The sequence below is a fragment of the Manis pentadactyla genome, chromosome 14 (genome assembly GCF_030020395.1).
Source record: "Manis pentadactyla isolate mManPen7 chromosome 14, mManPen7.hap1, whole genome shotgun sequence".
In the NCBI taxonomy this organism is placed as follows: domain Eukaryota; kingdom Metazoa; phylum Chordata; class Mammalia; order Pholidota; family Manidae; genus Manis; species Manis pentadactyla.
Window position 1 is genome coordinate 1,722,836 of NC_080032.1, and position 26,083 is coordinate 1,748,918.

Genomic DNA, 26,083 nt, shown 5'->3' on the forward strand with positions numbered 1-26,083 from the left:
GCTGCCATGGCCCTGTTCCAACGAGGCAGAGACCAGGCAAGTGATGGGGTGGATCCGTCCTGTGATGGCAAAGATGGGACATCTGGTACATCTCACCTCTCTGCCAGCCTTCCAGGGTTCCACAGCTGCCTTCCTTCTCTCCATGGAGAGGGGAACCCCTTGGAGGTCAGCTCTGTGGGGAGGGAAGAGAGTAAGAAGGTACCTGGGTGCGCCAGCCCTGTGTGAGGCAGGGCTGACCCTCGCAGTGGAGGGCAGTCATGGGCACCAGCAAGGCCACCTCCAGGGTCCTGACAAGGGCAGAGGGAGCCAGGCTACCTGCTGGCGCAGCTCCACGCTGGGACCTGGGCATGAGGCTTCAGCGCGACGGGAGATGAGTGAGGTTTTCTTACCAGGCTGAGTGAGAGACGGCCTTGGGACCCCCAGGGGAACTCCTGCCTCTCAGGTCAGGGCCCCGAGCTCCAGGGGGCCTCATGATGGCTCTAGTGCCTCTCCCAGCCTCAGGCACCATGTGCTTAAGGACAGGGCACAGACCAGAGGCCACCAGTACATGGTGTTGGCAGAATGCACATCATGGTGCTAACCTCATGATGAAGCCGAGGGGAAACATGGGCCGGCTAACATGGGGAGGCCCCGGAATAGAAGCAATATCCCACACCAGGGGAACCGCATCCAGTCAGCTCACCCCCAGAACCCCTCCCCTATTAGGGGGGTGTGGCAGCCTGTGTCTGCAGAGCTGATGGCAGGTCACACTGTGGAGACCTCGGGGGTTTCTGATCAGAGGTGAACGGGCAGTGGCTTCCCCACAGGACTGCTTCTCACAGCACCTGTCCTATCTCCACCCCTTATATACCCAAAGTAGGGGGACAAGCTTGGCGCCCAGCTGAGAAATTAGGATTGGAACAGTTCCCAGTATCTCAACGCACCATCAGCATGGGAGGCGGGTGAGCTGCGGTGAACAAGAAGCCCTAAGACACAGAGTTGGCCTCCCACGCCGCTGCCCTCCGGGTCCTGGTGTAGCAAAGCACCTGTGGGGCACTTTACCGGGAGTTGGTGTGATCCGAACACTAGCCGGACGGAAGGTGACACTGAAGAGTCATTAAATGATACAGCCACACATGGTGTCATTACAGTGGGGCAACGGGTCCATGGAGGCTCATCATACTGTTCTTTCACAATTTGTATTTTAAAAAATAATGGAGAAAATATGGTAGTTTAACTGTCAAAGTGCAGAGCATAAGGATGTCATTCGAATGTTCTCCATATTGATAAATACAGGCCTGGGGCTAAGAGTGAAACCAGAGAATAATCAAAGTGGCCACGTGGTGGAGAGAGAATCTGCATGCTGGGCGGCATACTAGCTTAGAGAGACTTAACAAGACTTACCATGTAGAACTGGTCAGGAGGCAAAGCATTGAAATTCCCATTCTTTTGTGCAGGAAGTCAAAAGCACTTTACAAACTGTTCTTGTGATTTCTTCATCTGTACTTTATATACCAATTATTAACAGCCTTTTATATCCCATCTGTTGCATCTCTATCTATTCAAAAGTCACAATGTTATTCCCATATATTTAATTTCAGAAGTTTAAATATTGTATATTCTCTGTACTCAAAGTGACTTTTTATTTCCCCATTTAATTATTTATTGCCAGGTTACAGAAATACAAGGGATCTTTAAAAAGCTGATTTTGTATCTTTTTTGTTATCATTAATATACAGTTACATGAGCACAGTGTGGTTACCAGATTCCCCCCATAATCAAGTCCCCCCCACATACCCCATTACAGTCACTGTCCATCAGCATAGTAAGATGCTGTGGAATCATGACTTGTCATCTCTGTGCTACACTGCCTCCTGATTTTGTATCTTTTGAAGTTCTAAGTTCTCTTATTACTAGCAGTGTTATGGTAGATCCGTTAGGATGTTCTCCAGGTACACAACACTGTATCCTGAGAATAAAGAAAGTTTAACCTTTCCCCTCAATGCTTATGCCTCCTTTTCCCTGTTTGCTCTAAGAGACCAGCTAGATATTTTAGTATAATGCTGAGTGAGAGTGGGTAAGGCTGGACACAAATACTTGTTCCTGTTCTTATAGGAAAGCACTTTAAGATTCACACATGCCCTTTTTTATAGTGAGGAAATTTCTTTCCATTCCTCATGTGCTGAGAATGCATCACAAACAGGTGGGGAAGTTTGTCATTTATTTGTTCTCTATCAATTAAGGTGAAACATGAATGTTTCTCCCTTTACTAACATGAGGTTCCTATAGCCAGCATCCTCAGTGAACTTAAACCACTTAAGAATGTAACTGGCCTGTTGCTAGGCTACTGCTTCACACCCATAGGCAATAAGCTATTATAGTGCTATATAGAGAGCTCAGGCCAGTGGTCTCAGCAGAGTGAGAGATGCACTACCTACTGTTGGGAGAACAACCCCAATAATAAACCCTTTCACCCCAAGAATGTTCTACTCTCATTTCTTTGGTCACCGAATCCATAGTGAACTTGCCCGAGGCTGGAAACCCCGCAAGACAATTCCTTTAAAGGGGCAAATTGAACTGGCTTCAGGAAATTAAGGCTCTGTCCCTTCTTGGGCATGAACTCCACGTGGCCAGAGTATACGATCCTGTGCACGTGCTGCAGGACTCCATCTGCTAACGTTTGGTGAGCCTCTCTGACAGCCTCTGGGCTGATGCCTCACATGAAGGGGCATGAGGGACGTTACAGAAACGCCCTCCAATTCCCCTGAGGAGCAAGTTACATGGGCACAGACATTTGATAAAATGCAGTAATTCAGGGACAAACCTCCTTTTATGATGCTTTGCAGATTCTGTGTCTCTTAGAAATTGAAGGTTTGTGGCTGCCCTGCACTGAGCAAGTCCATCGGCACCACTTTCCCAACAGCACTGGCTCACATCATGTCTCTGTGTCACATCTGGCAATTCTTGCACTATTTCACACTTTTCATCATTCTTCTATTTGTTAGGTAACCAGTGTTCTTTGACGTTACCACTGTAGTTGTTTTAAGGGCCCCCAACTGCACCCATGTGATGGCAAACTTGATCAGTGGTAGTTCTGACTGCTGTGCACACTGGTTGTCCTCTCTCCCTCTGCTCAGACCTCCATGTCCTGAGACACAGCAATGTTGAAATAAGGCCAATGTGCTACTCGACAATGGCCTCTAAGTGTTCCAGTGAAAAGTGTCACCTTTCAAAAGCTAGAAATCAAAAGCCAGAAAAGATTCAGCTTAGGGAGGAGGGCATGTCCAAGGCCAAGATGGGCTGAACACTAGCCCTTTTCACCAAAAAGGCCAACTGTTCACTGGTTATTAACACATAGGAAAAGTTCTTGAAAAAGCTGATGGGAGGATTAAAGAGGGTGGCATAAGAGGTGAGACAGAGAACTCCTCCCAAAGACATATAGTATGAAAATATACTTAATACAACTAATACTAAAAGAGCAACAGGAAAGAAGACCACCTCAGACTGAATAGATCTGGAGAAAAGGCAGACTTCACGAAACAGGGCACCAGCACCACTCCCCTGCAACCCCTGACATAACTCCAGGAGATGAGCAGCTCCAGAGAGTAGAGCTTCTGGGCACTAGTGGGTGCCACACACAAATATGAAATGTCAAATGAACCAGGTTCAAACCAAAATCACACAAACACCAGAAAAAGGTCCAAGTGAAATTGAACTGACCAATCTTCCTGAAAAACCATTCAAAATAAAAATCATAAACATGCTCATGGAGGTACAGAAAAATATTCAAGAACTCAGGAATGAATTTAGGATGTCAATTTAATCATTGAGAAACTCCATATCTGAAACTAAACATACAGTGGAATGATTCAAAAGCAGATTAGATGGGCAGAGGCAGAGATGCTAGTGCTCAACCTACCGAAGGAAGAACAAGCCAGGTAATAAACCCTTTCACCCCAAAGAACATTTCCTGTCAGTTTCTTTGGTCACACTGAATCCACAGTGAACTTGTCCGGGGCTGGAACCCATTGGCAGGACATCTTCTCTGCACCACTGCAGAGGCAGAGGTATAAACATAGTAGTCACTTCAATAAAGGAAAATTTTATGCACTTATTCAGATTTTGCATCCTCCCACTAAATGGGCATGGAATAGTGCTAGACTCAAAGGTTCTTTTTAAACCTTGGCCTTCTTCACTGATTAAAAGAGCATCAGGAAAGTACTCAGAGATCACTGAACTTTCTAGCTGATTGTGGCTATAAGGTCTCTTGTCAAAAAGCACAGATCTCTCAGCAGCAAGTAAAATATCTGGGCTTTAACCTCTGTCAGGGAACTAGAGCACTGGAGGAAGAGAGAATCCAGCCGATTCTCTGTGACCCATTGCCCTCTACTATCAGGCACCTGAGGGGACTCTTGAGCATCACTGGGTATTGCAGAAATTGGGTCCCTAGATGTGGACAGTCAGCCAGACCCCTCTACCAGCTCCATAAAGAAGCCCAAAGGGAAGGCACCATAAAACTCCAGTGGGAACTTGATGCCATTAAAGCTTATGAGGCTTTGAAGAAAGCCCTACTCCAGGCCCCCTCCTTAAGCCTGCCCACTGGAAACCAGTTTAACCTATTTGTTACTGAGAGATCAGGATTGGCACAGGGAGTACTAACAACCTCGAGGAGAAATGCAGCAGCCTGTAGCCTATCTAAGCAGAGAGCTGGACCCAGTAGCTAAGGGCTGGCCACACTGAGATCTGTGGCAGCCACAGCCCTTCTAGCACCTGAAACCACAAAACTGACCCTGGGAAGAGACTTGATAGTGCATGAAACCCATAACATCACTGTCTTATTGAAAACCTGGGGAGACCTGTGATTATCAGACAGCAGGTTACTAAAATATCAGTCACTCCTCCTTGAGGGCCCTGTCACCCAGCTGCAGACATGCTCCACCCTAAACTCAGCCACCTTTCTACCTGAGTCCATGAGCAAAGGACCTGAGCATGACTGCCAGCAGGTCCTTGCCCTAAACTATTCTGCCAGAGAAGACCTAAAAGACACCCCCTTAGAGAACCCAGAGCTTGTCCTCTTCACAGACAGCAGCTCCTTTGCTGAGCAGGGCCAGTGGAAAGTTGGCTATGCAGTTGTCACTCTGTGGGATACTACTGAGTGCCAACCACTTCCACCAGGCACGAGTGCCCAGCTGGCAGAATCAATAGCCCTCACTTGGGCCCTTGAAATAGGGAAAGGAAAGAGAGTCAATATATACACTGACTCTAAGTATGCCTACCTAGTGCTGCATGCCCATGCAGCCATATGGAAAGAGAGTTTTTAAATTCTGAAGGTTCCCCTATCAAATACCACAGTGAAATTAACCAGCTAATACAAGCTGTGCATAAGCGTAAAGAGGTAGCAGTTATTCACTGCAGAGGCCACCAGAAAGGAATGGATGAAGTAACAGAAAGAAAGAGAAGAGCTTATACAAAAGCCAAAGAGGCAGCTTGAGAAACTTATAAGGCACCTATTCAAGCCCCTCTCTTATGGACAGGTGTGCCAGCTGATATTATCGCCAGCTATAGTAAAAAAGAGCTGCAAGACGGCCTCTCCAAAGGCGGTCCTCTCCTTCCCTCTGGTTGGCTTCAGATGGAGGATGAGAAAATTTATTTGCCTCAGAGTACAGAATGGAAAGTTCGTAAAACTTTACACCAGACTTTCCATTTTGGTATGGAAAATATCTATCAGATAGCCAAAAGTATTTTTGCAGGCAGTAGTCTATTAAAGACTGTAGAGCAAATCACTAAAGCTTGTGAGATCTGTCAAAGAAATAACCCATTAAATAGAAAAGCCATTCCTCCCAGATTACAGCAAACAGGCTGATACCCAGGAGAGGACTGGCAAATAGACTTTACACATATGCCCAAGGCAAAAGAGACCAATATCTCCTTGTGTGGATAGATACAGTCACAGGAGGGGTTGAGGCCTTCCCCTGTAAAACTGAACAAGCAAAGGAAGTAGTGAGAATACTCTTACATGAAATTAGTCCCTGATTTGGGATGCCTGAAAGAATACAAAGTGACAATGGCCTGGCTTTTAAAGCAGCTATGACTCAAGGAGTGTCCCAGGCCCTTAATATTCAGTATAATTTACACTGTGCCTGGAGGACACAATCCTCAGGTAAAGTAGAAAAAACTAATGACATTATAAAAAGACACCTAAGAAAGCTGTCACAAAAAACTCACTTGCCCTGGCCTGACCTACTACCCTTAGCCACACCCTGCCTCTCCCTACCTTCTTTAAAAACTCACTGTCTGGGGCGGAGCCAACATGGCGGCATGAGTAGGACAGTGGGAATCTCCTCCCAAAAACATATATATTTTCTGAAAATACAACAAATACAACTAATCCTAAAAGAGAGACCAGAAGACACAGGACAACAGACAGAATACAACTACACCAGTGAGAACGCAGCGCCTGGTGAAAGGGGTAAGATACAAGCCCTGGCACGGCGGGACCCGAGTACACCTCCCCCAGCTCCCGGCGGGAGAAGAGCAGGCAGAGCGGGAGGGAGATGGAGCCCAGGACTGCTAAACACCCAGCCCCAGCCACCCGCACCAGAGCGCAGGCACAGTGCATGCGTGGAGGACTGGTAACTAATGAAATAGGGCAGCAAGTCCTCTGAGCGGGTGCCAAAGCTGATGCCCCTGCAACAAAGAAAAGCGGAGGCTTTTTGAAAGTCTTAAAGGGACAGGGATTTAACAGCTGTATGGAAGCAGCATAGGTCACAGCCGAGTGGCAAGAAATTACAGGGAAAACCGGGCGCACTAACCACCTGGGCAACAGCTCTGAGACCCCTCATGGAGGTAAACAGCCAAACAGCCCCCCCTACCCCCGTCCATTACCCCTCTGGGCACTGCGAAAGCAGAGAAACAGCTTAATGGCAAACCCCGCCCACAGAAAGGGAGATCAATCCATAAAGGCAGGGCAAGACACAAAGACCCAGCCTACTCGCAATTACCCAACACAAGCCACTAGAGGTCGCAGTTGTCCCAGTAAAGAAAGGCCAGTAGCAAGTGAAAAGTATGGCCCTCCCAGCCGACAGTCAATAGCACCTGTCAATATGAAAAGGCAAAAAAATATGATCCAGAGAAGACTCACCCAGACAGCTTCGGCATCTGCTACATCTTCCCATGAAGAAGGAACCTGGGGTGATAGATTTCGCCAGTCTTCCTGAAAAAGAATTCAAAACAAAAGTCATAACCATGCTGATGGACTTGCAGAGAAATATGCATAGAACTAAGGAAGGAGAATACAGAAATAAAACAAGCTCTGGAAGGACTTCAAAACAGAATGGACTAGATGCAAGAGACCATTAATGGACTAGAAAACAGAGAACAGGAACGCAGAGAAACTGATGCAGAGAGAGATAAAAGGATCTCCAGGAATGAACGAATTTTAAGAGAGCTGAGTGACCAATCAAAAAGGAATAATATACGCATCATCGGAATACCAGAAGGAGAAGAGACAGAGAAAGGGATAGAAAGTGTCTTTGAAGAAATAATTGCTGAAAACTTCCCCAAACTAGGGGAAGAAATGGCCTCTCAGACCACAGAGGTACACAGAATTCCCATGACAAGGGATCCAAGGAGGGCAACACCAAGACACATAATAATTAAAATGGCAAAGATCAAAGACAAAAAAAAATATTAAAGGCAGCCAGAGAGAAAAAAAAGGTCATCTACAAAGGAAAACCCATCAGGCTATCATCAGACTTCTCAACAGAAACCCTACAGGCCAGAAGAGAATGGCATGATATACTTAATGCAATGAAACAGAAGGGCCTCGAACCAAGATTACTGTATCCAGCACGAATATCATTTAAATATGAAGGAGGGATTAAACAATTCCCAGACAAACAAAAATTGAGGGAATTTGCCTCCTACAAACCACCTCTTCAGAGCATCCTACAGGGACTGCTCTAGATGGGAGCACTCCTAAAAAGAGCACAGAACAAAACACCCAACATATGAAGAAGGGAGGGGGATGAATAAGAAGGGAGAGAAATAAAGAATCATCAGACTGTGTTTATAATAGCTCAACAAGCGAGTTAAGTTAGACAAAAAGATAGTAAAGAAGCTAACCCTGAACCTTTGGTAACCACAAACTTAAAGCCTGCAATGGCAATAAATTCATACCTTTCAACAATCACCCTAAATGTAAATTGACTGAATGCACCAATCAAAAGACACAGAGTAATAGAATGGATAAAAAAGCAAGATCCATCCATATGCTGCTTACAAGAGACTCACCTCAAACCCAAAGACGCGCACAGACTTAAAGTCAAGGGATGGAAAAAGATATTTCAAGCAAACAACAGAGAGAAGAAAGCAGGTGTTGCGATTCTGGTATCAGACAAAACAGACTTCAAAATAAAGAAAGTAACAAAAGACAAAGAAGGACATTACATAATGATAAAGGGCTCAGTCCATCAAGAGGATATAACCATTATAAATATATATGCACCCAATACAGGAGCACCAACATACCTGAAACAGATATTAACAGAACTAAAGGAGGAAATAGAATGCAATGCATTCATTCTAGGAGACTTCAACACACCACTCACTCCAAAGGACAGATCCACCAGACAGAAAATAAGGACACAGAGGCACTGAACAACACATTAGAACAGATGGACCTAATAGACATCTACAGAACTCTACATCCAAAAGCAACAGGATACACATTCTTCTCAAGTGCACAAGGAACATTCTCCATAATAGACCACATACTAGGACACAAAAAGAGCCTCAGTAAATTCCAAAAGATTGAAATCCTAAAAACCAACTTTTCAGACCACAAATGCATAAAATTAGAAATAAACTGTACAAAGAAACCAAAAAGGCTCACAAACACATGGAGGCTAAACAACACACTCGTAAATAATCAATGGATCAATGACCAAATCAAAATGGAGATCCAGCAATATAGGGAAACAAACAACAACAACAACACTAAGCCCCAACTTCTGTGGGACACAGCAAAAGCAGTCTGAAGAGGAAAGTATATAGCAATCCAAGCATATTTAAAAAAGGAAGAACAAGCCCAAATGAATGGTGTAATGTCACAATTATCGAAATTGGAAAAAGAAGAACAAATGTGGCCTAAGGTCAGCAGAAGGAGGGACATAATAAAGATCAGAGAAGAAATAAATAAAATTGAGAAGAATAAAACAATAGCAAAAATCATTGAAACCAAGAGCTGGTTCTTGTATAAAATAAACAAAATAGATAAGTCTCTAGCCAGACTTATTAAGAGGAAAAGAGAGTCAACACAAATCAAAAGTATCAGAAACGAGAAAGGAAAAATCACGACGGACCCCACAGAAATACAAAGAATTATTAGAGAGTACAATGAAAACCTATATGCTAACAAGCTGGGAAACCTAGGAGAAATGGACAACTTTGGAGAAAAATACAACCTTCCAGGACTGACCCAGAAAGAAACAGAAAATCTAAACAGACCAATTACCGGCAATGAAATTGAAGCGGCAATCAAAAAACTACCAGAGAAAAAAACCCCGGGCCAGATGGATTTACCTCAGAATTTTATCAGACATACAGGGAAGACATAATACCCATTCTCCTTGAAGTTTTCCAAAAAATAGAAGAGGAGGGGATACTCCCAAACTCATTCTATGAAGCTAACATCACCCTAATACCAAAACCAGGCAAAGACACCACCGAAAAAGAAAACTACAGACCAATATCCCTGATGAACGTTGATGCAAAGATACTCAACAAAATTTTAGCAAACCAAATTCAAAAATACATCAAAAGGTTCATATAGAATGACCAAGTGGGATTCATCCCAGGGATGCAAGGATGGCACAACATTTGAAAGTCCATCAACATCATCCACCACATCAAAAAAAGAAAGACAAAAACCACATGATCATCTCCATAGATGCTGAAAAAGCATTTGACAAAGTACAACATCCATTATGATAAAAACTCTCAGCAAAATGGGAATAGAGGGCAAGTACCTCAACATAATAAAGGCCATCTATGAAAAACACACAGCCAACATTATATTGAACAGCGAGAAGCTGAAAGCTTTTCTCTGAGATCGGGAACTAGACAGGGATGCCCACTCTCCCCACAGTTATTTAACATAGTACTGGAGGTCCTAGCCACGGCCATCAGACAAAACAAAAAAATACAAGGAATCCAGATTTGTAAAGAAGAAATTAAACGGTCACTATTTGCAGATGACATGATACTGTGCATAAAAAACGCTAAAGACTCCACAACAAAACTACTGGAACTGATACCGGAATACAGCAAAGTTGCAGGATATAAAATCAACACACAGAAATCTGTGGCTTTCCTATACACTAACAATGAACCAACAGAAAGAGAAATCAGGAAAACCACACTTTCGCAATTGCATCAAAAAAAATAAAATACCTAGGAATAAACCTAACCAAAGAAGTGAAAGACTTATACTCTGAAAACTACAAGTCACTCTGAAGAGAAAATAAAGGGGACACTAACAGATGGAAACGAATCCCATGCTCATGGCTAGGAAGAATGAATATTGTCAAAATGGCCATCCTGCCCAAAGCAATATACGGATTCAATGCAATCCCTATGAAACTACCAACAGCATTCTTCAATTAACTGGAAAAATAATTCAAAAATTCATATGGAACCACCACAGACCCCGAATAGCCAAAGCAATCCTGAGAAAGAAGAATAAAGTAGGGGGGATCTCACTCCCCAACTTCAAGCTCTATTATAAAGCCATAGTTATCAAGACAATTTGGTACTGGCACAAGAACAGAGCCACAGACCAATGGAACAGACTAGACAATCCAGACATTAACCCAGACATATATGGCCAATTAATATTTGATAAAGGAGCCATGGACATACAATGGCGAAATGACAGTCTCTTCAACAGATGGTGCTGGCAAAACTGGACAGCTACATGTAGGAGAATGAAACTGGACCATTGTCTAACCCCATATACAAAAGTAAACTCAAAATGGATCAAAGACCTGAATGTAAGTCACGAAACCATTAAACTCTTGGAAGAAAACATAGGCACGAACCTCTTAGACATAAACATGAGTGACCTCTTCTTGAACATATCTCCCCGGGCAAGGAAAACAACAGCAAAAATGAAAAAGTGGGACTATATTAAGCTGAAAAGCTTCTGTACAGCAAAAGACACCATCAATAGAACAAAAAGGAACCCTACAGTATGGGAGAATATATTTGAAAATGACACATCCGATAAAGGCTTGACGTCCAGAATATATAAAGAGCTCACACGCCTCAACAAACAAAAAACAAATAACCCAATTAAAAAATGGGCAGAGGAACTGAACAGACGGTTCTCCAAAAAAGAAATACAGATGGCCAACAGACACATGAAGAGATGCTCCACATCGCTAATTATCAGAGAAATGCAAATTAAAACTACAATGAGGTAACACCTCACACCAGTAAGGATGGCTGCCATCCAAAAGACAAACAACAACAAATGTTGGCGAGGCTGTGGAGAAAGAGGAACCCTCCTACACTGCTGGTGGGAATGTAAACTTGTTCAACCATTGTGGAAAGCAGTATGGAGGTACATCAAAATGCTCAAAACAGACATACCATTTGACCCAGGAATTGCACTCCTAGGAATTTACCCTAAGAATGCAGCAATCAAGTATGAGAAAGACCAGTGTACTCCTATGTTTATCGCAGCACTATTTACAATAGCCAAGAATTGGAAGCAACCTAAATGTCCATCGATAGATGAATGGATAAAGAAGATGTGGTACATATACACAATGGAATACTACTCAGCCATAAGAAAAGGGCAAATCCAACCATTTGCAGCAACATGGATGGAGCTGGAGGGTATTATGCTCAGTGAAACAAGCCAAGCGGAGAAAGAGAAATACCAAATGATTTCACTCATCTGTGGAATATAAGAACAAAGGAAAAACTGAAGGAACAAAACAGCAACAGAATCACAGAACTCAAGAATGGACTAACAGGTACCAAAGGGAAAGGGACTGGGGAGGATGGGTGGGTAGGGAGGGATAAGGGGGGGCAGAAAAAGAGGGGTACTAAGATTAGCATCCATAGCGGGGTGGGAGAAAGGGGAGGGCTGTACAACACAGAGAAGACAAGTAGTGATTCTACAACAGTTTGCTACGCTGATGGACAGTGACTGTAAAGGAGTATATAGGGGGGACCTGGTATAGGGGAGAGCCTAGTAAACAAAGTATTCGTCATGTAAGTGTAGATTAATGATTAAAAAAAAAAAAAAAAAAGCAGTTCCTATGTGGTGACCTCTAATGAGTTCTACACAATGATACAAAGGGCATATAAAAGTGTAGGCAAAGGGTCTGTTTGTGTTTATACAGAGGATCAAAGCCTAATTTGGCTACCCCAAAAATGAACTAAGATACGATATGAAAAAGAACTTCCAACATCAGCACTCTCGGGAAGACTCATGACAGAAGAGGATCAGCAAAAAAAAAAACAACTCCAACAAAGATCCATGCACTGTCACAGGTGTAGATGCACTCATCCCACCAGTTCCTGGACTTGCCATGGGAATGATGAAGGAGATATCTAAGCTGGCCTGTGCATACAGTAAAACAAAAATTGGACTGGATCTATACTGTTGGAACTCAACCAAGAATTAGGAGAAGTGCAAATTGTAGCACTCCAAAATCTTACAACCTCAGACTATTTATCGTTAAAAGAACATATGGGATATGAACAGTCCCCAGGAATGGGTTGTTCTAGTTTATCTGAATTCTCTCAGACTGTTTAAGTTCAGTCGGACAATATCCACCATATCACAGATAAGTTTTCACAAATGCCTAAGGTGCCTAACTGGTTTTCTTGGTTTCACTGGAGATGGCTGGTAATTACAGGTATGCTTTGGTTAGGTAACTATATTCCTATTATGTTAATGTGTGTGCACAATTTAATTAGTAGTTTAAAACCTATCCATGCTGAAGTTACTCTACAAGAAGATATGTCAAAGAAATAATCAATCTTCCCAGGTTTTCTTCTGCCTGCTACTTCTATAGCTTTTCTTCTTCCTACCTAATCACAACCTTTAAATAGAACTCGTGCCACATGTCGAATTTACCGAGTATCATAATTCTTCCAAGTGGTAAAGACACCTCAAGACAAATGCTGGGCATAGAAGCCACAGGGCATAAATATGCAAAGAAGTAAAAAGCTAACCTTTTCAAACAATAAGGCTTCTCTCTCACTTACCAACTTAACATTTCCCTGTATGGCCCCGGAAGATGACTGGTTAGCCAGAGACGGGTAAGATTCCTCAAGGGAGGAACAACCTAAGACAGGCACAGTCGCAGGGGGCCATGTGGTGAGAAAATGGGGAGCAGCAGAGGTGAGGCTTATAACCTCCCCCCTCATGTTCTGAGAGAAATCTTCTGCATCCGTGGATGTTTTATTGCCCTTGTCTAGCTTGGATTAACACATACTCTACAGGCACACACCTGATCATCTACATTTGCTCTCTTACAACACTAAACTCTGTTTTCTACCTTTATCTCGTATCTACCTACTTCAGCATTTTATTAAAAATAATAATAATAGAGAAATGTGGTATCCACATATAAATCAAGTTTAAAAATCAAATGAATATTCATATTTGAACTGTGTATAGTTCATAATGCATGAACAAAACCGAAAGCTTCTGTGATGACTGCCCTTGCACTGTTCACCATGTAACTTATTCACTATGTAAGAATTTGTGCTCCATGTAAGAATTTGTTCGTTATGCATCAGAAGATTGGAGACTGACGAAAATTAGGCTTGGGGTGGATTAATGATTGTGCATTGAGTATTGACCCCCCTATACAGAAATTTATTGTGGTTAACAACTATTTGATCAATAAATATGAGAGATGCCCTCACAAAATATATATATACATATATATATATATATATAAACACACTTCCAAGTGTAAAATAAATAAGTAACCGGGATGTAATGTATAGCATAAGGAATATAGTCAAAATATTGTAACAACCTGGTATGGTGATACCTGGTACCTAGAATTATCATGTATATAAATGTCACTGTGTTGTACACCTGAAACTAATGTAATGCAATACTGTTGTCAACTACCCTTCAATAAAAAAAAAAAAAAGTGTAGGCAAAGGGACTGTTTGTGTTTATACAGAGGATCAAAGCCTAATTGGGCTACCCCAAAAATGAACTAAGATACGATATGAAAAAGAACTTCCAACATCAGCACTCTCTGGAAGACTCATGCCAGAAGAGGATCAGCAAAAAACCCCAACAAAGATCCACGCACTGCTACAGCTGTAGATGCACTCATCCCACCAGTTCCTGGACTTGCCATGGGAATGAGGAAGGAGATATCTAAGCTGGCCTGTGCATACACTAAAACAACAAATATGACTGGATCTATACTGTTGGAACTCAACCAAGAATTAGGAGAAGTGCAAATTGTAGCACTCCAAAGTCTTACAACTACAGACTATTTACTGTTAAAAGAGCATAAGGGATGTGAACATTCCCCAGGAATGGGTTGTTTTAATTTGTCTGATTTCTCTCAGACTGTTCAAGTTCAGTTGGACAATATTCACCATATCATAGATAAGTGTTCACAAATGCCTAAGGTGCCTAACTGGTTTTCTTGGTTTCACTGGAGATGGCTGGTAATTACAGGTATGCTTTGGTTAGGTAACTATACTCCAATTATGTTAATGTGTGTGCGCAATTTAAGTAGTAGCTTAAAACCTATACATGCTGAAGTTACTCTACAAGAAGATAATGTCAAAGAAATAATCAATCTTCCCATGTTTTGTTCCGCCTGCTACTTCTATAGCTTTTCTTCTTCCTTCCTAATTACAACCCTTAAATAGAATTCGTGCCTCATATCAAATTTACAGAGTATCATAATTCTTCCAAGTGGTAAAGATACCTCAAGACAAATGCTGGGCATAGAATCTACAGGGCATAAATATGCAAAGAAATAAAAAGCTAACCATTTCAAACAATAAGGCTTCTCTCTCACTTACCAACTTTACATTTCCCTGTATGGCCCTGGAAGATGACTGGTTAGCCAGAGACGGGTAAGATTCCTCAAGGGAGGAACAACCTAAGACAACCACAGTCGCAGGGAGGTCATCAGGTGAGAAATTGGGGATCAACAGAGGTGAGGCTTAGAACCTCACCCCCCCTGTTCTGAGAGAAATCTTCTGCATATGTGGATGTTTTATTGCCCTTGTCTATCTTGGATTAACACATAGTCTACAGGCACACACCTGATCATCTACATTTGCTCTCTTACAACACTAAACTATGTTTTCCACCTTTATCTTGTATCTACCTACCACTTCAGCATTTTACTAAAAATAATAATAATAGAGAAATGTGGTATCCACACATAAATCAAGTATAAAAATCAAATGAGTATTCATATTTAAACTGACTGTTTATAGTTCATAATGCAGGAGCAAAACTGAAGGTTTCTGTGATGGCTGTCCTTGTACTGTTCACCATGTAAGAACTTATTCACTATGTAAGAATTTGTTCTCCATGTAAGAACTTGTTTGTTATGCCTCAGAAGATTGGAGACTGATGAAATTAGGCTTGGGGTGGATTAATGATTGTGCATTCAGCATTGACTCCCCTATACAGAATTTTATTGTTGTTAACAACCATTTGATCAATAAATATGAGAGATGCCCTCACAAAAAAAAAAAGAAAAAAAAAAGTACACACTTCCAATGGTAAAATAATAAGTAACTGGGATGTAATGAATATAGTCAAGATATTGTAACAGCTTGGTATGGTGATAGGTGGTACGTAGAATTGTCATATATATAAATGTTGAATCACTGTTGTACACCTGAAACTAATGTAATGTAATACTGTGTGTCAACTACCCTTCAATAAAAAATAATTATCTACAAAATAATATATACATATATATATGTATATATATATATAATAAAATAAACTCCTCCCACACCTTATACTGACTTCCCTCCCACTCCAAACCTACTCCCCTCCCCGAAAAATTTGTCCCAAGTGTTTGAGGGGAAGTACTATCCCGGAGGAGAACTGAATCAAGAAATTGCTCGTATTAAGTTCTTCTTACAGAACATCTACAGGACAGACTATGGATGGTGATGTAACATCTCTCACCATATCTCAGGTCATGAGGCCACACATCATGAGACTGTTAGGCAGAAGAATAGATATGAGTGGGTGGGGTGGAAAGAAAATAAGGCCAGGAAAACCCACTAGGAGGGACTCAAAAGACTTGGGCACTTTAAACTGGAGAGGCAGAAAAGACGCAGAGTTAATGAGTTAATTAGTAAGGCTAAAAAGTCCTGGAGTAACTTGGCCTGGAATTCTTGAATATTCCCAGATAAAAGTATCTCAGTATAGCCTCTGTCTTCATTTTGTCAATTAGATCATACCATTGTAAGATTTACTATTGCCTGCTAAAAGGCCCAGCTTATTCTTTAACTTTACCCATATGCTGTTTTTTTCCTCCTACAGCCCCTAATCAAGTAATTTGCAACCTGGGCAAGAGATAAGCATCACGATTGTCGGGAGCCAGTCCGAATTGCCCATCTGATGGCACCACCCATATGCCCAGAAAGAAGGAACCACAAAGTGGACTTCTGACAGGAACAACCCCGCTCTCTCTCCTTATTACAGTATTTGGAAATGTTGTTATTGGGTATTTATACACTAAATTGGAAAACAAAATTTAAAACACCCTGGGAGAAATGCCAGAGGCAAGGCCCCCCTTTTCCCCAGAAAGGGAAAACAGAATAAGAGGAGGATGCAGAAAGGACTTTGGAAACAAGTATTAGGATATAATAAACAGGGGTTGTTTGAGTGGGTTCCAGTACCGTCTCCCCGCCCAACTCGGCCCTGAGAGGAATTTCTAAATCACTCCTAGACCTGTTGGGTCCCAGGGAAAAAAATATAACAATAAAGGAGAGCCAGCATGTACAACAGATGGGATATTGTGTGTGGAAGGGCCTGGCATGACTGTACAAACTCTCCCCATTGAAGAGATTTTCTTGTAGATATTGTATATGGTTTAAAGAAACTCTAAAACAGCACATGACCCTGCCCTCCCTGGGAAGAAAGGTGCTCTGACTGGGCCCCTAAGCCTTCGGATTCGTTGGTTATTACCCCCTTACCTCATTCACCCAGGGGCAACGCTCTCGTCTCTATGAAACTGGGCACCTACCCAAGAGTACAGTTTCCAGTTCCCGCAATTACAATCAGCTTAGTCTTGCTACACTGCTTTGAAGATAGACTGTTTTGATGTTTTTCTTTAAATCTCCATGTAATCCTCTAGACCTAGAAAAATAGACTTAGCTATACTTATTAATTAAATGAATAGTAACCTTGGCTACTTTAGAATCAATAATAAGGAAACTGCAAGGAGGGCCCAGGCCAACCAGGCGTGAGGGAACATTCTGAGAATTAAGTCTTGTTTGTTCCGAAACCGCCAGGAAAGCCAAGCAAGCATAAGTGCAAAAGATTAGTGATTGTTAAGGCGCCAATAATCTCATCTCTAAAGATTGAACTTTATATGAACATTTTTTCAGAAAGAATCAAATGATCGAATCTTTGTGAAACTGCATACTCAAAACATATATAACCTTGCTAAATTTCAATAAAACAGGCCAGGCTCAGCTTGGGAACTCTGCTAGTCTCTCTGTCCTCATTCATTCATTCCGTCACCCGCCGACGCCTTTCTTCCCTCAGGCACCTCTGGACTCGCTGGAGCTGGACTCTGCCAATTAATTTTGGAAACAAGCCCAGCTCTAAACAGCATCGTAACAACGGAAGGATTCCAGCTTAAAACCAAGATTGCATTTTAAAACCCAGGAAATTAAGAGGTAAGATTCTTAAACACTCTTTAGCAAACAGACAATGACTCAGCCCACCTAGGGGGCGGGGCAGGCAGTCATAAGCTGACATGCTGGCAGACAGATGGTGCTACACTAGGGAGAAATCACAGCACTAAATTTCCTGTGTTGAGTTAATTTTGTAGAATTAACTGGAGGACAGAGAAGAGACTTAATGTCTCATCACAGATGAACATTTCAGGACCACTTAACAAGTCTACACTCCCTAGCCCTGTCACATTCGTGAAAAATCCATAAAACGGGAAACCCCCAACACTTCAGCACGCACCTCTCTGGGTTCACCCACACTTTCTAAGTGGTTAGCCTTGAGTGAAGCTTAAACTTTCCAGCGCCTCTTATCTGACATCACCCACTCCCCTTCCTGAGTGTTCACTTTCTCAAATTACAAGTATGCCCTTCAGGGTGCCTCGCCTCCCTGAGGTCACCTGCACTTTATCCCTAAGTAAGTAACTTTAAAGAAAACCTCTACTCTGCTTCACTACTTTGTCTCTGCCCTTCAAGTCTCTGTTGCGGTGGGGGCAGGAACGAAGGAAAATAAACAACGCTCCCCTAAAGACACCACAGGTCATGCGTATGCCCAGCAACGCCCCAGCTTTTCCCCATTATTGAAAGCTTGAAAAGACACAATCCTAAGACTACGAGTGAACCTTCTCTGAGGCTGCCCACAACTCCCCTTTGTCCGAATGGTACTTTTTGACTTAAAAGATTTCTCACTGGGGCGACCAACTTATTTTGTTTTGTCTCTGTGCTCTTCCAGCGGTGAGCGTCTTTGTTACTTCGCTATTCATTCTAACCTGCAGACTGAAGCACAAGCCTTCACCCTCTGTCCTACTTCGGGTAAGTAGGGAAGGGCCACCGAGGTCTGAGTTGGGCTCACAAGTTCCGTCGCCTGGGACACCGGGAGAGACCTCCCACTGTACGACCGTGCTCTTTAGAAGCTGCCCCCAAATCTCCTTTCTTGGCCTTCCGGAAGGTCTCAGAACACGGCCTCACACCGTGCAGTGCTCTGCGCCTCCCCGATATTCTGGAGTGCTAGGGCGTGGTTCCCAGGCTGTGCAGATCCACGCGGACCCTGCATCCAGGTGACCCGGCCGTGCAAGTTGCCGAGGCACCTGCCCACGCGGAGCTCAGTGAGCGCCCCTTTCCGCCCTCGGCCCTCGCTTGCTCTCTGCTGCTGCTCACCGTTCTGGACGCCGCCCTGACCTCCACATGTCCGACCTGTTCGAGAACTCCCTCTCCTCGGGCGTCAGGAACCCTCCCGCCCAGGCAGAGTCTCTGCCGAGCGCACGGGGAGCGGCCCTCCAGACGCAGCCGCCCGACGACACCGGGACTCTCCAGGCCGCAGCTCCCGGCTTTTCCCAAAGGCTCTCCGGGCGACTCGCCCCGTCTCCCTCTGGGACACGGACCCCCACACACCTGCGGCCTACAGGCGCTTCCGGTCTCAGCAACCCTCCCGCACCGCATCCGCACGGCCGGCCTCCTCCCCGCTCGGAAGAGCGAACTGGACAGGGGGCTGCAGGGCCCCTACTCACCCAGGGACGGACGGCGGCTCTGTGTCCTCGGCCTGCCGCAGACGGAGGCTCTGCGCCTCAGGGTTGCCGTCCACCCGAGCACACTACCCGGAATCCTCCGCGCAGGCCTGGATTCCAGGACCCACAATCCTCGGCGGGCGTCTCCAGAACATCAGTACCCAGAATCCTCGGCGGAGCGACTACAGGACGACAGTATCTAGAATCCTCGGCGCAGCTCCAGGATTTCTGTATCCAGAACTTTCCGCGGGGCGGCCCAGGACGTCAGTACCCAGAACCCTCGGCGGGGCGGTTCCAGGTCATCGGTACCAAGAAACCTGAGGCCCTCTTGAGCTGTCAAGAACCAGAATCCTTTAAACGGTGCAGCACCAACTTTTCAGTACCGAGACGACTGAGCGCGGTGCAGCCCCACGACTCCAACACCCAGAATCCTCGGAGGCGTGACCACAGTTCTTCAGTACCCAGAATCCGATGCGCAGCTCCACCTCCCAGAATCCCCCTTTCAGCCCAGGCCTGCAGTTCTGACTCGAGTCCCCAAGCCGCAGGGGCTGCCTTTTGCCTCAGCTTCAACTGAGGCCTCCTTGGATGCTGAAGCTGCAAGGCCTCTACCCCAGTTGCCGGATGGGCTTTCTGGGAGCCGCAGGAGAATCTGCTGCACAGCCGTGCTGCAACTCGCATCAAGGGCCCCACGTTCCCTTCTCTGAGTAACAGTCCATGTCACTCTTTTCCCTTCCGGGCACCCTCTAAAACTACTATTTCAGTACCTCTACACAGTAAGTTGCCAAGCAAACGAAAAGAAAAGGTTACAATCCTGGGCTGATGCAAAGTCTCACCGGAGCCAGATGGGAACTGAGTGCCCTAAAAACACTGAAGAGATTACCATTCCCAGGTCTGACACAGTTGGGTTCATGATCTAATGGGCCCCAGCAGCCCCAATGCAGGACTTCCCAGGCTGCAGAGGACCCACGGCAGCAGGCCACTGCAGGTTCTATGAATCCTGCCTATGCCTGGTGGTCCGTGCGAGCATCCACTGTGAAAATCAACCCCACCTTGACTCATCCAGGAAAAGGACCCAGTACAGGAAGCAAATCTGGCAGGAAGGCTTGGGAATGAGCAAACCGGAGCTCGCCACACATGTGTCCCTTACTGACACATGACCTCAGACTGTTGACGGAAGAAAATCAGGTGCTTAGTGGAAATCGGTCACTTGAATAATTCCAGTTTCATTGGTAGGAGATACTTAACTTGCATTGAACAAAGGGTAGACATTTTTTCTATAACTTCTTATATAATTTCAAATTTCTAGAAAAGGTGTATTAAAATAGGACAGAATTCTCAAATACCCGTTTCCCAGCTAACTTCACCAACTTTTCACTATGCGACATTTATCTGGCCTCTTTTATCATCTCTCTCACTCTCCTTTCTCCCCCATTTCGGACCCTGTTTCAGACTTTGTGCCCTCTTGTCCTCAAGACTTTTCAATATATATTTCCTAACCCCAAGGGCATGGGCAACAGGACAATGATTGTGGGAAATGAAGTCACACCACTATTGTCTCATCCACCACTGGCTTCCAATGCCATTTCTAGCCATCTTCCCTCCCCCTTCCCAGGCCAGTCCTGCCTCAGGAATTGTGTATGCACAATAGTCGGGCCCCTGGGTCCTGTCTCAGCTGCACACTGCCTCATGTTTCTTTGTGTGTTCTGACCTTGAGTTTTTTAAAGGGCACAGAGGCCAGCTGTTGTCTAGAATGCCACACAAATGGACACTACCTGAGGTCTGCACACAGGAGATGCAGCTGATGGTGCGAATGCCCCTGGGCATGGTGTCCTTCTCAGGACCCCTTATCAGGAGGCACTGGTGTGTCCTTACTGATGATGCTGACTGATCCCACAGCTAAGCTGGTGTCCACAATAGGGTAGCCATTCACCGTTTGTAAGAATCTGAATTATGAGAATTTTAAGAGGTAAAATCTACAACCATCAAAGTCTTTTTTTTATACAATGACACATAATAAAAGTTCAAAAGGAGTTTAAAATGTATGAAGAACTGCTGAAATTTAAAAAAAAACTGCTGAAATTTAAAGACACAGTCACATGAACAGTCACTGTCACGTAGATTTTCTACTTCTGCCACAGAGCAGGGCCTGGCCACGTGTGCCTTAGGTGGGACGCCTACAAACATCCTGTTGGAAGCATTTCCTTAGGCAGGTGAACAGCAGTAAAAACAGGCCATTCCTATAGAGGATGGGGTACAATGGAGAATCTGTGTTTCTGGCTGAGTTTGGGGGCACTCTCGCCCTACAACTGGTCTCAGTTTAGGTTCTGTAGTGCACTGACCTCACTGAAACCACAGCCAGAATCAGTCACCTGAACCCGGGCAACCAGCTGGCTCTCAGGCGCTAAGGCATCGGCTTCCTGGGCGAGTAGGCACCCCTTCCCTGCTCTCTACAAAAGGGACAGTGAGTTATCGGTTTTACTGCCTATTCAGAGGGCATCACACTGATACTCCCCACCCCTTCTGTGCGGGGAGGGGTCACCCGCAGATGGACATCTGGGCACGTGTCCCGATTGCCAGGTTTTGTCCACGTCCGTGAACGCAGCCAGAAGCTGGGAGGCCAGGCGGACGGAGGGTCCCAGTACCCACCCACCGCCGCTCTCCACACCCGCTGGCGAGGCTCAGGAATTGTCCCGGTTGCCGTTCCAGCCTCAGGTTCTCGTTTTAAATGTGATATCTGGGAGCAGGGGCGCCACTACGCCCGCAGCAGGCCCAGTGGTCACTGAGCCTCCCTCTTCATTACAAATGGAAGTGGGGGTGACGGCTGTCGCCGCTCCCCCCGCGCGTGCGCACAGCTCAGGTGAGCCGCGCTGTTCAGCAGCACCGAGCTCCGTGCGTTCAGAGGGACAGGGACGACCCGGTTGGCGAGGCAGCCAGGCGGGGGGCGACCTCACGCGCTCGGGCCGAAGTCCGCAGACAGCCGGCCCCGCACCCTGAGCGCCACGGGACCGCAGGCCCTGACACAAACCCCTGCGCTCAGGTGGGGACGACCCGGGCCCCGCTCCACCGACTGCTGGGAAGAGGGCGATCGGGCCGAACGCCCTACAAGGGATGCAACGCGCGCCAGGCTCTCCCCCGCAGGGCGGCATCTCCCTCCACACCACGGTCCCCAGGGGAACCGCCCGGTACACCAAGGGCAGCAGCCCTTCCTTCCAGGACTGGACCTGCCCCTCCCGTCCAGCCTCACCTCCAGCCTCAGGCCAGCGGGGGCCCGCAGTCCTCTGACAGTGAGACAGGCCACGGGCTCTGTTTCCTCCAGGGCTTCACAAAGCCCCTCTTACCTCTCGGTCAGCTTTCCGCACTCAACACGGAAGGTGTCCCCTTGGGTCCTCTGCCTTCCCTCAGCCTTCTCAGGATGCCACGTGCGCTTCTAGCCAGACTTGTGTCACTATTCACTCGGATCATGTCTTTGCTAATTGCTCCTGGGAACAAGGACTCTCTTTTCTCTCTTCCCCCCATGCCTAGAAGCCAGTAAACAGTGTTGGGGTGGCCTAAGGGACAGAGTGCGCCGTGCTGACCCGGTCTCCCTCTTTCCCCTGCCTGACACCCTTCCACCCCTCCGATCCCTCCGTTAGCCCCTGATGAGGACGGGAAGTCTCAGGAGCACAGCCATGACAGGAGCTGTAGGGCGTCTAGCATGAGAAAGGTGGAAGGCTGCATATTTTGGAGGGACTCCACTTAAAGCCTGGGAAGACCTGGGGCAAGATGCCTGGTCCAGGGAGCAGAGGCCGCATGAAAGCTGGGCTCTGGGGAGGCCAGGTGGGAAAAGGATCGGGAGGGAACTGAGGACACGTGAAATTGCCAAGTGCCAACAAGGGTCAAACCACCCAGAGGGAAAGGAAAGCAGAAGGACCTGTGGGGGCTGCTCACTTCCTGATCTGGGCTGTGAGGTGTTCCTGAGCTGCTGAGTGAGGCTGGGGCCCTTCTGCTGTGCTTGGGACACCCCCAGCCAGTGAGGGGCACAGCGGCACGCCTATAACCGGCAGAGGTGGTCCAGCTTCAAATGTGCAGCCAAGACCCTAACAGACTCCAGCTCATGATGCTCACTGTCCAGGGGTACATGCGGCCCGAGGGAAGAGCCTCGTCTCTAGCATTCCCTACTCTCCATTTGGGTTTCACTCACCCGTTAGAGGAGGACTTTGTGGTCTGAAAATGAAAATCATAGCACCAATCAGGGCTGTTTGACTTTTAGACCACACTCTCATCTGCCCTTCGGGAGCGTCAGTTCCTGATCTGCAAAATGGGAGTTTGAAACATCCACTGCACAAGAGCATACTACGGTTAAGTGAGCCGGTCAGGCCGAAAATTCTCCACCTAGGTTTTTTTTAAAGTTTAAATGACCAGGCCTGGGTCCAACCATCAAACATTGACTCTCCTTGCTTAGGAAAGAACAATGAGTCAGTGTTGACTATCTGACACCCTCCCTACATTCAGTACATCATCTCACCCATAGGGTTGTCCTCTTTTATAACTTTTTATTTTGAATTAACATTGTATTTATAGAAAATTTGCGAAAGTAATACAGGGAATTTCCCTACACATCTCAAAAGGTTTCCCGAATATTAGCATCGTACAGAATCATGACTATGGTATCAGAGGCAGGAATCTAACATCAGCACACTGTAACGAACTAAAGACCTTAGACAAAGTTCACCAGCTTCTCTATCGTGTCCATTTTTGGGGTTCCGGAGCCCCACCCGGAAACCCACCAGGGCCGTGCTAACCACGCTGCTGTCATCTCCAGCCTGTGTGACCGCCTACCACCACTCCCTTGTCCTCTGAGGGAGCCGGTCTGCTGCCTCCGGAAGCTCAGTTGATCCTAAGGGTCACTGGGATCTGTGATGGGGCAGCTTTGCTCCCCGATGCCCCCTTAGGTCTCAGGTATTCCTTTCCTCCCCTCCTCTTTTGTCATTTTTCTTCTGAGCTCCTCTTCTCGAGCTGACATTATGTTCTTCTTGACTCACTGTAGAGCATGAAACTCTCGTGGGGAATTTCTTTTATTCCTTGGGCTGCACTTTCTTCCAGCTTTGGTTCTTTGTATTCTGCATTATTGGTTCCTTTTCCCTTTGGGGCTGGGGGAGGAACCGGAGCACGTTTACATTGCTTCCCTTGTGCTCTTGCCCCAGGTTTTGGTCTATCAGGGCACGACCTCTGTTTTCCCTTGCGCTTTGCGGGTGACCTCTAGATATCCTGCCCACTGTATCTGACATCAGTTTGGTTTCCTTTATGAGTCAGTTGTTTGAGGTCCCGGTATTTTGTGATTTCCTAGTATTTTTAGCAGTCTGGTACCCAGAAGGCATTGCAGGGATGGGCATGGGGCAGGCAGAGAAGTAAGCTGAAGGGGTAGAATCTTGTTAAAATAGATACAGTGTTCTCACAAAGCAGATTTGAGCAATGTCAACTATTGTTTTTCTTTTTTTTAAGGTTTTCTTTTTGTTTTCATAGGTGAATAGTAGTCCTTTGTGCGTGTGTATCATTATTTCATTATCCTTTAACCATCAAAGATGGAGACTTAGGTTGTTTGTATAGCTTGGCTATTGTAAATAATACTGAAATGAACATGGGGGTGCATATATCGTTTCGAGTATTTCAATTTTCATTAACTAAATACCCATAGGTGGAGCCAAGATGTCGGCATGAGTAGAGCAGCGGAAATCTCCTCCCAAAACCACATATATTTTTAAAATACAACAAATACAACTATTCCTAAAAGAGAGACCAGAAGACACAGGACAACAGCCAGACCACATCCACACCAGTGAGAACCCAGCGCCTCATGAAGGGGGTGAGATACAAGCCACGGCCCAGCGGGACCCGAGCGCCCCTCACCCCAGATTCTGGTGGGAAGAGAGGAGTCGGAGTGGCGAGGGAGAGGGAGCCCAGGACAGCTGAACACTCAGCCCCAGCCATCTGCACCAGAGCGCAGACACACAGAGCGTGCATGGGGTGCTAGAAACTAGGGAAACAGGATAGTAAGACCTGTGAGCGGGTCCCCGTAGCTGGAGCCCCTGGGACAAAGAAGAGTGAGTGCTTTTTGAAAGTCTTAAAGGGACAGGGATCCCACAGATGGACTGAAGCACCACTTAGCCCAGCAGCTGAGAATCTTGGGGAAATCTGGGCAATCTAACCCCCTGGGCAGCAGGTAGCTCAGAGGCCCCTCACAAAGATAAAAAGCCTCCTGTCTGTTCCCCCTCCGACGTGGCTCTGCAATATCGGAGCAGCAGCCCTATGCAGGCCACGCCCACTGCAAATGCAGAGCTAAACTCCATGGCAAGAATCAGAAGACCCGTCCGCGCGCAGCTGCCCAGCACAAACTGCTAGAGATAGCTGATCTCCCAGGAAAAGAAGTCCATAAACCAACAAGAAGGGACGTTCTCTCAGCCATCACTTGTGCCAGCTCTGCAAACTATCTCAATCGCCATGAAAAGGCAGAAAAATTTGATACAGACCAAAATCACAACCCCTGAGAAGGAGATAGACCTAACCAGTCTTCCTGAAAGACAATTCAAAATAAAAATCATAAACAAGCTGATGGAGATGCAGAGAAA

General features: G+C 45.6%; 1 protein-coding gene across 19 annotated transcripts in view; it reads right to left on the reverse strand.

Annotated features, from left to right (window-relative positions):
- The window catches only part of LOC118911073 (zinc finger protein 337-like), a 118,531-nt gene that overhangs the window by 10,512 nt on the left and 81,936 nt on the right, over window positions 1-26,083 (reverse strand). For 5 of the 19 annotated variants that reach the window (XM_057492088.1, XM_057492103.1, XM_057492095.1 and 2 more), the window contains exon 5: window positions 7,121-7,192. The exons of 6 other annotated variants lie outside the window; for them this stretch is intronic. In XM_057492088.1, coding sequence (XP_057348071.1) covers window positions 7,121-7,192 — 72 coding nt within the window. Of the gene's footprint in view, window positions 1-96; window positions 173-7,120; window positions 7,193-19,481; window positions 19,615-26,083 lie in introns of those variants that run through there. 8 more of the 19 variants (XM_057492098.1, XM_057492096.1, XM_057492097.1 and 5 more) reach the window with 5 other exon arrangements.